Source organism: Balaenoptera physalus, assembly GCF_965194825.1.
Source record: "Balaenoptera physalus genome assembly, chromosome: 6".
NCBI classification, from domain to species: Eukaryota; Metazoa; Chordata; class Mammalia; order Artiodactyla; family Balaenopteridae; genus Balaenoptera; species Balaenoptera physalus.
Genome location: NC_138885.1, coordinates 13493279 through 13508430, shown reverse-complemented (window position 1 = coordinate 13508430; position 15152 = coordinate 13493279). Strand labels below are relative to the sequence as shown.

The following is a 15152-nucleotide window of genomic DNA, read 5'->3' as shown; positions in this document are numbered from 1 at the left end:
GAGGAAGCAACAGAGCATGTGACAGACCTAAGAACCTCAAATAAGTAATCCAGCAGGCCAACTGTAGAAGGGCACTGGATGCAGGGAGGGGGTCTGCTTACCCCCAGAGCAGTGGTACAAGGGCAGAGTCTGACGGGGCCCGTGGAGGCTGGACCTGAGAAACACTCAGAGCTGACCAGCTCAGGCTCCCATCAGGACAAATCCCAACTGAGGAGGGACTGCCAGGAATAGAATACAAAGGGAGCAGGTCAGGAAAATAGAGAAAAGGGGGGAAAATAAAGTGGATCCTGTTCAAAGTAGTCAGGAGATCTCAGGAAGTGAGGTGCCATAGTTCTTTAATACTTAACAACAACCACGGAAGAGGATATTCTAAAGCTGTAAAAGTAGAACAACTCTTAAATTATACCTCCTTTCTGTAAGTTAGGGAAATCTAATGTATGTACGCATAAGTAACAGAAAAGGATTGAAGTCAAATCCCATGCAGTTATTTAAAGAAAAAATAAGGAGCAGAATAACATCCCAGCAGATAATAAAAGCATGCCAGATGAAATGCACAGATGAAAACAATAGCCTAATATTTCAAAATGGCAAGAGGAAGAAGAGGAGATGGAAGGGGGGCCTACAGATTAAAGGAGATCTAAAAAAGACATCTGAAGAAAGAAAAACAAAACAAGCAAAGCTAAATTGTAGTGTTTAGGAATGGCGACAGTACAACAGAGAAAAGTGAAGCGCTGATTAGCGCAAAAGTCAGGCTGGAGGAGGGAGGGCATGTGAGCACTGCCGGCTTTGCGGTCAGAGTCAAGTCTCCTTGCCGTGTGGTATTTAGAGGGGCTCGCCTTTTAATTCATGAACTTTTCATTTTTTATGCTATATGTATGTGTGTATAATGTTATTTTAACAGTTCAAAAAAATTTTTAAGAATGTTCATAGCTGTATTGTTCATAATTGCCCCAAACTAGAAACAACCTAAATTCCATTGACAGGGGACTGCATGAATAAATTGTACTATTCAGATGATGTCCTATTTATTATTCAGCAATGAAAATAAACCACCTATTGCTCCAGTGAAACTTAGAAACATAATGTGGAGTGAAAAAGCAAGTAGCAAAAAACAATAAGCTGTATGATATCATTTTTATAAACTTCAGAAACCAAGCAAAAACTAAACAATACACTGTTTAGGGATACATACATATGTGATTTGAAAAACTATTTTAAGGAAGTAAGGGTGGTAAACATAAGATTTAAGATGGAATACATACATATGTGATTTTTTTAAACTACTCTTTTAAAAAGCAAGGGAATGAGAAACACAAAATTCAGGGTGGTTTTTATTTAGAGGGAAGTGATGGGAAGGTATCCACAAGCTTTTTTCCTAAGCTATGTAGTGGGTTAACAGTGTACTTCCCATTACTGTTTCTTAATTTACAAATATGTTTATATGAAGTGTTTATCAGATCTGCACACAAAGAATAAAAAATTAAAAATGTAATTCTCCCTTTCATCCACCATTTGTTCATTCACTCAGTTACTCAACAAACGGTTCCTGTGCACCTACTCTATGCCAGGCACTGTGCTAAGTTGTAGGACAATGCAGTGAACAAAACAGATACTGCTGTTCTCCTCTTGCAGCTCACAACTTCCTAGGACTTATCACGTCACTGGAGATGGTGCTGAGTGTGAAGCAGCTTTTTAAAAATCTACAGAACCAACAGCCAGGACAATCTCAGAACAATCAATTTCAGGATAACTGGGAGATACTTTCTTAGCATCACTTGAAGGAGGTCATTTTAAAATTAAGCTGCCAATATATCTGGAAAAGATGAAAACTCTAATTCGAAAAGATACATGCACCCCAATGTTCATAGCAGCACTATTTACAATAGCCAAGACATGGAAGCAACCTAAGTGTCCATTAACAGAGAAATGGATAAAGAATATGTGATATACATATACAATGGAATATTACGCAGCCATAAAAAGGAATGAAATAATGCCTTTTGCAGTAACATGGATGGACCTAGAGATGATCATACTGAGTGAAGTAAGTCAGACAAAGACAAATATCATATGATATCACTTATTTGTGGAATCTAAAAAAATGATACAAATGAACTTACTTATAAAACAGAAATAGACTCACAGACATAGATAACAAACTTATGGTTACCAAAGGGGAAAGGGGTGGGGAGGGATAAATTGGGAGTATGGGATTAACATATACACACTACTGTATATAAAATAAACAACAAGGTCCTACTGTATAGGGGACTATATTTAATATATTGTAATAACCTCTAATGGAAAAGAATCTGAAAAAGAAGAGATATACATACATATGTATAACCCAATCACTTTGCTGTATACCTGAAACCAACACAACATTGTAAATCAACTATACTTCAATTTAAAAAAAATTTTTTTCTAATTAAGCAGCCCACAGAAGCCAGCAGAAAGAGCAGAGAGGCACTCCAAGACAGTGGTTCCCCAACACTGCCAATTTGCTTCCATGAAGAAGTTTTCATTTGTCTTAAAAATACACTATACATATGTATACATGCTTTCATACACACACATATATGCACATGCACTTGCGCACACACACACACACACACACACACACACACACAGATTATTCTGAGCTTATGTCCTCCCTATGTTTCTGGATCAGGATCTCCTTTCATTCTTTATCATTTATTGACAATGATAAAGAATGATTGTTGGATTTTGCTACTACTTAGGGAAGTAATATGTTTACTTGGTGAAATAAAGAGCTGGCAAAGCCAAATCAACCTCTAAGATTTAAGTTATTTATTATTTAAATGCCAGAGTCTGAGACTTGTGGTCAAGAGTTATGTTCGGACCCAACTTTTTTTGAAAGAGAATGTAGGAAGACTGAGCTCAACTTTCACTAACAAGTAACTGAGAGTGTAATGCCGTGGCTGAGACCTTGCTGGGTGTCAGAAGTGGCGTGGCCTGTCCTCCCAGGCCAGCTCCACTCCTGTTGGCAGAGTGGCCTGGACAAGTTCCACAGCATATCCCGGGCTCAGCTTCCTCATCCTGGGGTGGGCATGAAAACCACCACAGAGGCTGTCGTGAAAATTTAAAGGGATAATATGGGTTAAAGAAAACAAGGAGATGAATGGAGAAAGAAGATGTGGTACATATACAATGGAATACTACTCAGCCATTAAAAAGAATGAAATTTTGCCATTTGCAGCAACATGGATAATAGAGATTATCATACTAAGTGAAGTAAGTCAGACAGAGAAAGACAAATATCATATGATACCACTTATATGTGGAATCTAAAAAACGATACAAATGAACTTATTTATAAAACAGAAACAGAGTCACAAAGAAAACAAACTTCTGGTTACCAAAGGGGAAAGGGGTGGGGAGGGATAAATTGGGAGTATGGGATTAACATATACACACTACTATATATAAAATAAACAACAAGGACCTACTGTATAGCACAGGGAGCTATATTCAATGTCTTGTAATAACCTGTAATGGAAAAGAATCTGAAAAAGAATATATATATACATATATATGTGTATATCTATCTATCTATCTATATATATATATAACTGAATCACTTTGCTGTATACCAGAAACTAACACAACACTGTATTTTTTGTTTGTTTTGTTTTGTTTGTCTTTGTAACACAACACTGTAAATCAACTATACTTCAATTAGAAAAGAAAAGAAAGAATGGTGCTGATAAAGCTGTGGGGCTCCATTCCTGGTACATAACGGCAGTGAAAGCAGCAGCGTGCATCTGCGTGTACGTGTGCATGCGTATGTGCGTGTATCTGTGGATGTATAGTATATACGTATTATTACAAATACATCCTCTGCCGCAGCAGGACATCTCTAGTACAGAATCAACCGGCAAGAAGTTTTATCTGCAGCTCCAGGGATCTTTTGGGTCAGTGTGCAGTGTCTGTGTCTGAGGTCCAGTGCTTAGTCAGCCGAACACAAAGTCTGGAGCCGAACACAAAGTCTTCCCCCACTGCCGAACCTGATTGAACCCTCTTGTTCCTCAGTTTCCCCATCTGTAAGATGAGGGTGATTATAGCTCTTATCACAGAGGTTTACAGTCAAGTTGTGAGAATCATAGGATTGTCTCTTTGTAAAGTGTTTGAAAAAGGCCTTCCACACAGTAAGTGCTATGAGTGTTTGCTAAATAAACGCCTCTAATGTAAACGGAAAACCAGTATTACCCGCCATAAAATCTTAAAACAAATAACACCTTAAAAACAAAATAGGTTTACTAAAGTCTAGCTAGATATCTACCTGCTACAATGCTTAGTGGGGTGGCCTTCGTATCTTTAAAAATATAAAACAGACAGGAGGGGATGAGGCGAGGGAAATCTTAAGGACATCCCAGCACCAGAGTGAGGCCTCCTCTCCACTCCAGCAGACGACCAGGAGGGGAAGTGAAACAAGAGTAACTTTCTCACTGTGCCATGACCAGAAATCATCCCCAGACGCACCAAGAATAGGCTGTATATGCTCTGGAAAGTTCTGGAAAGGCCGTTAAGATGGAAAGTGAGAGGTGCCCTGAGGAGAACATAGAAATGAAAAATGAAAGCAGGCATTCCTGTGTCGATCTATTTATCACAAACATCCCCGTATTGAGAGTAAAACATTTTACACTGGTAGGTTGGCTCCAGTGCAGAGAATCTGTTTTCACTTTGAACTGAAGCTTCGTTGTACAAGGTGCCGCCAGTGGGACTGTCACTCAAGCCTCCTCTCCATCCTTAGTCTTGAGGTGACTCAGCACTTCTCAGTAGGTGATGCCAGGTGACAGCCTACAGCCAACTTGCCTTCTCTTCTCTTTTGCAAGTACAGCGGGCTTAATTTCCATGTATTTATTCTTTTAAGCACCAGTGTCACCTGAGATGGATGGCTAGAGGGGCAGCAATAGATTTGGGATCTTGGCACCTCCGAACCTCCTGTTCTGTGTAGGCCAGGTTACAAAGGCCTGTGAAGTGTCAGTCTCAATAGGCCCTGATGGATGGGGTGAGGAGCACCTTGGACAGGCTCCCTCCATAAAAGGATTAAAGGTCATGTTTAGAAAGCAGAGCTCCATCCCTGGAGGCAAGGTGCTAAGAGACATCCACACGCAGCTCTGCATAATCAGTTCAACACCAAAACAGCAAAAATGGGAAAGGAAGATTAAAAAATAATCCAAATTTCATAGCACTGAGCGGTGTGATGAAATGGGGAATAGGGTAAAAGCATGAAGCCCAGAATCACAAAATGCTCTCCTTTCACTCTTTTAAAACATCAAGGCTGAGGTAGGAGATGGCATTCCTGCCCTTGGGAGAATTCTTCCAAGTCCCTCGGAAAGAGTGTCCACTTCGGAGTTTCTCTCTTTGTGAATGAGCACAGGAGGGGGTAGAAAGCTGGCCACCTTAGGTGAGTGTCTCCAATAATTAACGGGGCATTCACAGTTGAGTGAGGCCCTAATAGGCGCACCTCCCAACCTGGGAAATCTCTCCACAGGGCCCTTGGCAGGAGGCCAGGGCTCCAGAGAGATGCTGGTGACCTCCTCCCTCAAGGCTTCAGGCTGGATGCCCCTGGAGGCACCAAGGGGCAGCAGGGGCAAGTGGAGGGTACAAGGGTCAGCACTCAGCAGTCTCTGCTGGCATCACCCTGCCCTCCCAGTCTCTGGTTTATGTAATGTGCTCACCCAACCCCAGTGCAGCAAGCCCCTCTCCCAACATTCCTGGGTGTCCAGCCCAGGGTTTGCCCTGGTCCTGCCTTTCTCCTCCCTCTGTCCTTCCTGTACCCCTCCCACCTGCTCCCCTTTCTCTTTTCCATGTCCCAAATCTAATTTACAGTGTTGAAAGACTGACATTGGAGGATTTTTCCACTTCTAGGTTCCATATTATCAAAACCAAAAATTCAGAAATTGGGCTTTGACGATAGGACTGAATCTTGGAAACTGAGACGTCCCAGGAAGTCCAGAATACAAGCCCTATTTACACAGTGAAATGACCACAGACATTTGGGAGCACAACTAAGACATCCAGTATTGGCTTCTTGGTAGAATCTGGCCTTTCTGCTCACCCATAATATGAAAATGGTTTCAGACTTCATGCTCACCCCTCCTCTAAGTGACATCTTTGCTCCCTCCTGGAGTTCCTAGAAGCCTTCCATAATTACCCAACAGCAACCTCAGTTTCTGCATGCCCTCGCAATCGGCAGAGCCAGAAGAGTGCACCTTGCTAACCGATGTGAAGGAGAGTGCATCTCCGGCCAATGACAAGAGCTACCTACCGCTTGCCGAGCCATACCACTAAGAGACACCGTGCTAAGCACTGGACAAACAGCTGATATTTAATCTTGATGACACCCCATGCAGTAGGCACCATTAGCCTAATTTTACAGATGAGGAAAATGGGGCTCAAAGTAAATTTCCCAGAGTCATATGGACCCCAGAGCCTCTGATCTTAACTATTGTGTCACTGTGTCACATAGAATCGCCAAAGAGGCCTCAATGGGTCATTGGGTTTGTGTAACATTGATTTAGGTATATATTGTCAAATTACCTCCACCCCAAAAATACTGCTCCAGGTTTTCTCAGGCTTTTACCATATGGAAATACTGACGTACATCAGCCCACGTTCATTTTCTATACTATGCATTTTTTTTTGAAGCCTAATGGCTAAAATATTTTTCATGTTTGAAACTTAAAAACATATACATGGAAAGGATGTATTGTACAACACAGGGCAGATAGCCAATGTTTTGTAATAACTGTAAATGGAAAGTGACCTGTAAAAATCGTATAAAATTTTTAAAAATTAAATTTAGAAAACCTATACATGGATTAAAAAATTAAAATAAATATACTGTATTTGCCAACAGAATCTTATGGCTGACAATTTTCTAAAGAATTTAACCCAGAATTTCACATGAATGAATTTAGATTTAACTGTCTATAGGTGGTATGTGTTAGTGGCTGTAGAGACCTCCAGCAAATTAATGAACTTCGGTTTTTTATTCTGTAAGGAAGGGATTTAATATCATTGTCCCAGGATTGTGGAGAAGATCAAGTAAGGTTATTCATATCCAAAATACCCATCACAGTCTTCACTAAACATCAGTACTCTTGTAATTTCCTTCTTGGGTCTCTTTAAATAAGATATACACATTTGTTTTCATATTCTTATGAAATTCTTAAAAATCAATAGTCAAATCCAATTCACCCATATATACATATATAATAAAACCATCTACTGGGCATAAAATCATTTGAAAAGAATGACACAATAACTATCAAATGACGTTTGATTTAACATGATAGAGTGCCATAGTCTCAGTACAAAGTGACCTTAACTGCTTCAGAGTTCCTTCCTTACTCTTATTGCAACAATCATATGATGAGGGAAGACCCTCATCAGGGGCATGCAACTCAGAATGGATTCTTTGTGGCTATGTGCAGACATCTTTGGGGACTTTGGAGGAACGTCTTAGTAATTGGCTTTAATGGGGCTTTTTCCCCACAGGCTCTGTCCTGTCTCCCTTTTTTTAATTTTTATTTTTTTAAATAAATTTATTTATTTTTTTATTTATTTTTGGCTGTGTCGGGTCTTCGTTCCTGTGCACGGTCTTTTCTCTAGTTGCGGCAAGCGGGGGCTACTCTTTGTTGTGGTGCTCGGGCTTCTCATTGCAGTGGCTTCTCTTGTTGTGGAGCACAGGCTGTAGGTGCATGGGTTTCAGTAGTTGTGGCATGCGGGCTCAATAGTTGTGGCTTGAGGGCTCTAGAGATGTGCCACGAGATTAAACCAAGAAGTCCCCAGCACCACACTAGAGTGTGGACTTGGACATAGTCAGACTTATATTTTTTTTTTATTAAAGTATTTGTTTATTTATTTATTTATTTATGGCTGTGTTGGGTCTTCGTTTCTGTGCAAGGGCTTTCTCTAGTTGCGGCAAGTGGGGGCCACTCTTCATCGCGGTGCGCAGGCCTCTCACTATCGTGGCCTCTCTTGTTGCGGAGTACAGGCTCCAGACGCACAGGCTCCAGACGCACAGGCTCAGTAGTTGTGGCTCATGGGCCTAGTTGCTCCGCGGCATGTGGGATCTTCCCAGACCAGGGCTCGAACCCGTGTCCCCTGCATTAACAGGCAGATTCTCAACAACTGCGCCACCAGGGAAGCCCCACACTTACATTTTTAAGAGATTACTCTGGTAGCACACATGACAGATGGACTCGATGCACAAGAGTCTGCAGGAAGGGACACCAGACAGAAGAGTGTCTCTATGGTCAAGATAAAAATGACCAGGGCCCAAAGCAGGGCAGTGGAAGTGGAAAGAGAAGGGGAGGGCGGTCTCGTGAAATGTTGATTCCAGGAGTTCTGAGCTGACTCATCTTGAGGAGGTATCAGAAAGCAGTGAAAGGCAAAGAAGGATATCATTCACTCCAGCTACAATTAGGAAATTTTCTCTGGTACAGCTGGTGAGTCTAAGGAACCTCTCTTTTACCCTTAGAATCCCTCCTGGCTTCCTTACAAAGACAGTGTGATAGCTGCTCGTGAGCAGGCTCTAGACCCCAGCTACATCACTTACTAGCAGGGTAACTAAGTGCATAAATCTAGTAGCACTCACTAAATGCTAGCTGTTCTTGGACCTGCTGGGCCTCTCTTCTGATGGCCTAGCTTGTCCTACAGAGGTCTCTGACTCTTGTTGTGGGAAAGACACTCAGACTTAGCATTTTAAAATATGGCTTTTGTCATTCATGGAAGGTCTACATGAAGCGAACAACCCCCAGGCAGAAGCTAGGCAATTAGAACACCCCAGTCCTTATCACAGGTCCCCTCTACACACACGGCACCATCCAGGATCCACCCTCCCTGCCACCCCTGCCTTGAGGGCCTTGTGCCACAAGTGCACACACTTCAGAAGGTATTTGAAAGGATGGCTAATCATATATGTTTTGATAAGAGGTCAGATATCCATTTGAAAACAAGGGGAATCTTGGTTTTTGTTTAGAAGAACAAAGGGGAGTGTGACCTTGAAGATCTGGAAAGAGGGCGTGATGTTTGTTCAAAGATATTAAGGATCGTTTTTGACTACTTGAGTTTTAAACTAATATGTGATATGAAGTTCTGGTGGTTATGGAGGAAACTGATTTCCTCAAAAGCCTTTCTAGGTAACAATAAATCTCTCTTCACTCCCGAAGAAGGACGTTAGATTTGGACAAAATTCTGTGCTTTTTTTTTTTTTAAATAAAACAGAATTGCTCTCACTTAAATTTCGATTTCTTATAATAATAGAGTTGTTCTTCAGTTAGATAAGTTGGGAGAGTGATTTGTACCATATAAATACTTCCCTCAAACATTCAAACATGAGGACCCCAAACTTATCTATAGTGACAGAAATCAGAACAGTGGCTTTTGATGGTGGAAAGGCAGGGAGGGAACTGAAAAGGGGCATGAAGGAAATTGCTGGGACATGGGCATGTTCTGTAAAGATACAGGTAGGGATGTAGATTGCACATTTGTCACACCTCATGGAACTGTACACTTAAGGTCTTTGCATTTTACTATATGTAAATTATACTTCCATTTTTAAAAAGGAAACAGGGAAAGAGCATGCAAGCAGATTTCCAGTTAAACATGACAGACCGACCATATTCATTATATCATCTCCTCTGGAAACTCCAGTAAAATGAGGATAAAGGAATAGCATAGGTATAAGCCCATGAAGACAAAGAGATTAAGAGAGTTCATCCAATTTTTGAAGATGGACAGTTAATAGAGGAGTAGGAATTGCCAGAATGAAGAAGCTCCGAGTAAAGTGCTCACAGAACGTGCTAAGAAGCTGGCTGACTCACGCTTCTGGACCCTGGGAACCTCGGGCTGTTCCCAGGCAGGAGACTGGACATTTATCCTCTGGACTCTGGGACCTGCAGCACCATTCAGCAGGTCCCATCCACCCACAGAGCGCTTTTAAGAAGCTGTTTAGCACCTCAAGCTTAATATAAATGGACAGACATTTGAGGAATACCTCTACCACACAAGAAAGAAACTAAAGCAAATTGGGGAAAGGAACCCAGAGGAAACAGAAACAATGTAAGGAACAGAATAAAACATTCCAATAAAACTACACCTAACATCTTTAGAGAGAAAACAGAAGATACTGCACCCATAAAATAAGAAAAGGACACTATAGAAAGGAAATAGAGAACTAAAAATTGAAAATCAAAAATATGAGAGCAGAAATCTTTAAAAATCAATAGAAAAGTAGGAAGATAAAACTTAGTAAATTTCCCAGAAAGGCAAACCAGAAGACAAAAGATAAAGGCTTTAGAGGAGAAATCCAGGAAGCAGAGAAAACAGAGGAAAAAAAGAAATCATCAACCTATACAAGAAAACTTCCCCAAACTGAAAGACACAAGTTTCTAGATTAAAATGGTCCACCAAATGCCCAACCCAAAGCCTTAAAACACAAGCACCAGGTTGTGAGATTTTATCACACCTGGAATAAAGAGAATGTTCTAAAAGCTTTTAGAGAGAAAAAAATGGTTTGCCTACAAAAAAATAAGGCTTAGAATGGCACAGGTCCTCTCAACGGCTTCCTATAAGCTAAAAGCGATGGGATGGTGCCTTCAAAATTCTGAGCATCGGTGTTTCAGCCTAGATTTCAATACCCACCAACAGTGTCTGAGAGAAAAACAAAGACATTTTCAAACATTTCAAAACATGGACCTTCTGTGTGCTCATTTTTAGGAAACTGCTAGAAGCTGTGCTACAGCACAACAAGTGAGACAAGAAAACAGTAAAGTATTCAGGGAACAAAGAGGACAGGAAAGCAAGGGAGGGGAGTCCCAGATGATGACAGTGGGAAGCCCCCTGTAATATTTTTACAGCAGACCCAAGGAGCAGCCCATCCTGGGTGGAGCAGGACACAGGTCTCAGAAAGCAGCAGGCCAGGGAGAAGAGGTTATCTGATGTGCTTCAATAGTTGGGAAAAACTACAAGAGGCTTAGACCAATCTGATGGGGAAACATATGTATATGTATATAGACAACTACACATGTGAAGGTGGAAAGCATTTACAAATTCCCAAGAAAAGGCACAATCATGGTATACAATCATAACAGTGTAAACAATGAATGTTGATCTAACTAAAAACTGTTCAAATACAGTGTGAAAACAGGAGGCAGAAATGTGAAAGTAGCATAAAAGAGTTAAATCATCACCTACCTATAATAGGTGAGTTAATTCCCTTCTATAATAGGAAGTCAATAGATTCTTCCACAAATGGACAAATCAAGGAAAGGAACAGGAGCATATAAGATGAACTGTGGAGACAGATAGCAGAAGGAACTAACACAAGAGTTAAAAATAGTTGCTCTTGGGTTTTGAGACTAGGGAGAGGAGTTAGGTCAGGAAGCTAGTATAAGGCTTTCAGTACCATTGGACATTTTTTTAAATTGGTAAAAATAAAATAAATATATTTTTTAATTCTCCAAAAAAAGAGGTGTTTCTTTTGATAATTTAGGAGTAGAATTTAATTCTGTTCTCCATTTTTCATTAAATTATCATTTTGGCTGGTAACCAAGAGGCTACATTGCCCTTCCTTAAATATTAGGTTGGGTCAACTTGGTATAGTGGGTATGAATCTGCAATTGCAAACATATGTGTAAAAGAAATTTCATATATTTTTGATTTTCTGAAGTCCGATTCCAAGTCCCCATCTGGCTTGAAATTCAACCTCAGTCATTATTGAGCTTCCTTATTCTCTGCCTGAGGGTATGCAAATGTCCTGGGGCAACGCATTCCAGAGACTCTTAGTCTTCAGTTCACAGTGGCTTTCCCAGAAATGCCTGTTGTCTCAATCCCTGTGGTTCTGAGAGGCTGAGCAACTTGGCTGCTCACAGGAGGAGTGGAGGCCCGGGGTCTTGGGTGGAGGTGGCGTGCTCCCCCTGCTTAGGGCTAGCTCTTTGCCTCTGAGGCCAGACCCCCGCGAGAATGCAGACACCGGCTTATGGTAGAACCCACAGGCCTCCATCCTCGCCTGCCTTGGGGAATCACTCCAGCTCCCCAGTCTCACCCACCCTCCCTTCCAAAATCTGCCTGACCAGCTAAGGCTTTCAGGAAAGACTTAAAGAATTTATCTTCAAGTTGCTTCTGCTTTCAACCCTTCAAGCACCCTGGGCTAGGACACCAAAGAGTCCGACGACCTTGGAATGAGCGGAGGGGAGAATACAGAGGACCACACACAAATCCCTGTCTCTATACTACTCTGTCCTCTTGAGCTGGAGACTCTGAGGAAGGCTAGTCACCATGCCTTTGCACAACAGGTCCCAACACATTTCCATCAAATATGGGAGACCTAAGACCACAGAATGCTCACTGGGTCAGGGGAGTCCCATTCAGCCCAGGGCTGTAAGAATTTGGAAAAGGGAGAGCTGGGGAAGGGTTGGACTAGCTCCTACACCAAATCTTCTCCTCCTTTCCAGCCTCTGTGCTTCATCTTACACTTGACCAAGTCTTTCATCAGCATCTTAGTCTGGAAGCAACTACCAGCTGTGGTACATGCATTAAAGAGCTGAGTGGCATTGACAGCACTGGGGCTGAATTTAGACATCAACAGAGTCCCCAAAGCTGTAAAGAGACCCTGCTACCTCAAACCTACTCTCAGGCCCCACTCCTCGCACCACCTCAGCCCTCTGTCTGCCCAAAAAGTTTTCTTCTAGTAGCCAGACTGAAGCTAAACCATGAAGAGAACCCACGGAGGCAATTCTGCACCACGGCAGACTGGATTTTAATTCTGTTCACTAACTTAAAGTGATGTTTTAAAGTTTTTTAAATAATTCAGAAAAAAACCACAGGGTTTTTTGTAAACTCTTCAGGGTTAATGGCATTGCCTAATCACGTGTGAGAACATCCAGCCTTCAGAAGGGAAGAGAGACACCACCTCCCTCGTGCAAAGTAATTCCTGTGTCCTTGAGGTGGGAGTCTTTGCTCCCAGAGCTGTGGGCACTGCTTTAAAGCTCGCAAAAAGAGAGCTTCCAAGGCCTTCCACCAAGTGGAATGTATGCAAAAACATCACTAGTTTGGGAAGGAATTGGTTCAAGTATCTCACCTCAGCCAAACAAAGGAAGTTGTATATAATGGCGTATACAGTTAAGTCCCCTACAGACGAACCTCCAAGTTGCAAACTTTCAAAGATGCGAACATGCGTTCGCTTGTCAAATCACGTAAGTTAGATAACATGTCTGGCGTACATTGTCACGTGCGTGCATCCTCTACAAGTGGTTGTGCTTTTGTGTACTTTACTGTACAGTACTGTATAGAGTACAGTAGTACAGTATCTTTATTTCAAGCCCAGGATGTCCTGAAGCAAGCGTAAAAGCAGCAGTGATGTAGCTGGTACTGCTAAGAAGCGCCAGGAATTGGAGGCCCAGAGAAAGGACGAAGAGAGACAAGAGGAAGAAGAAGTAACTGAAGAACCGATGAGATTCACGACGCAGGAAATGGCAAGGGGATTTTCTTTATTTGAGGAGGCACTGTTAGTTTTTGAGGCACAGGACCCGAACGTAGAACGGTACACGAAGGATGCAGCAGCCATTCAGGATGCAATCCAGTGCTACCGTGTCATCTATGACGAGAAAAAAGAGCTACTACCCAGACATCACTGGATTGTTTTTTCAAGAGGGTAGATAGAATTGAATCCAGCAAGGAACCAGAACCTGTGCCATCAACATCAGGCGTGAGTGACATTGCAGCTGCCCTCCGTCTCCTATTGCTGATGATCCTTCAGCTCTACCATCTCCCACCTCCTCTCCCTCCTCCAGTCAGTAACTTTTCTGGCCTGTTCACTGGATGCCAGCTGTCCTACTGTACTACTGTACTTTTCAAGGTACTGTACTGTAAGATGAAAAATGTTTTTATTTTTTGTGTTTGTTTTTCATGTATTATTTGTGTGAAAAGTATTATAAACCTATTACAGTACAGTACTATATAGCCGATTGTGTTAGTTGGGTACCTAGGCTAACTTTGTTGGACTTAAGAACAAATTGGACTTACGAACGTGCTCTCGGAATGGAACTCGTTCACATGTGAGGGACTTGCTGTACTTGGAAGCTTTTAACAAAGCCTCTATTAAAACTTTCTTGCCACCTTTCAGTCCTTAGTTTTAAAAAATAATCCTCCTCAACAAATAAGTAGGAGCATTTTCTGAAACGTTAACACATTATTGGTGTTCGTTGTAGAAATAAACAAGATTATAAAGGTATAGCCGACTAAAAGTAAGGCATTGGCTTTGAAATAATTAGGCACTGGTTTTTGAAACAAATCAAAATTTTAGGCAGTAGAAACCACACAATCTCTTTGTCCGTGAGTACAACATACCATTTACTGGTCGAAGGCTCTGACTTTCAGCTGATGGACTGCAGGGCCGACTCAACAGGTGTACAAACCTCCCCACTAAGCACAGTCATTGACGGACGCCTCAGCCCTCTCTGCCCCGGTGGCTCTGAGGCCCAGCAGCCTCTGCTGACACCTGCTGGCAGATAGCAGGGAGAGGGAGCCGAGTCCACAGCGGAGTTTCCTCCTCCTGACCTGCTGCCTGGACTTCCGGTCTGTGGAGTGGGTATTGGCTAGAACAGCAGGAAAGGCGTTATATTAGAGGAACAGCTGCTCTATAAGATCTTCATACTAATGGCCAGGCATTAATCAGCACGAATAACGAAGCCCGGGCAGGTATCTGGAAAATTCAAATGGTAAAACCGGCTTTTGCAAGATTGCTCTTCCCAAAGATGATATTTGTTTGAAAAACATCCGGGTTTCCCTGGTGGCGCAGTGGTTGAGAATCTGCCTGCTAATGCAGGGGACACGGGTTCGAGCCCTGGTCTGGGAAGATCCCACATGCCGCGGAGCAACTAGGCCCGTGAGCCACAACTACTGAGCCTGCGCGTCTGGAGCCTGTGCTCTGCAACAAGAGAGGCCGCGATAGTGAGAGGCCCGCGCACCGCGATGAAGAGTGGCCCCCGCTTGCCACAACTAGGGAAAGCCCTCGCACAGACACGAAGACCCAACACAGCCAAAAATAAATATAAAAATAAATAAATACATAAATAAAATTAAAAGAAAAAAGATTAGTATAAAATTCTTTAAAAAAA

The 15152-nt window shown here is 42.1% G+C and overlaps 1 protein-coding gene across 3 annotated transcripts in view; it reads left to right on the top strand.

The window, feature by feature from the left end:
- The window catches only part of STEAP3 (STEAP3 metalloreductase), a 136844-nt gene that overhangs the window by 62335 nt on the left and 59357 nt on the right, over positions 1-15152 (top strand). The window contains exon 5 of one of the 3 annotated variants that reach the window (XM_082465899.1): positions 6224-15128. The exons of the other annotated variants lie outside the window; for them this stretch is intronic. Within the exon in view, the coding sequence (XP_082322025.1) occupies positions 6224-6247 (24 nt within the window). The 3' untranslated portion in view covers positions 6248-15128. Of the gene's footprint in view, positions 1-6223; positions 15129-15152 lie in introns of those variants that run through there. 3 annotated transcript variants of the gene reach the window in all.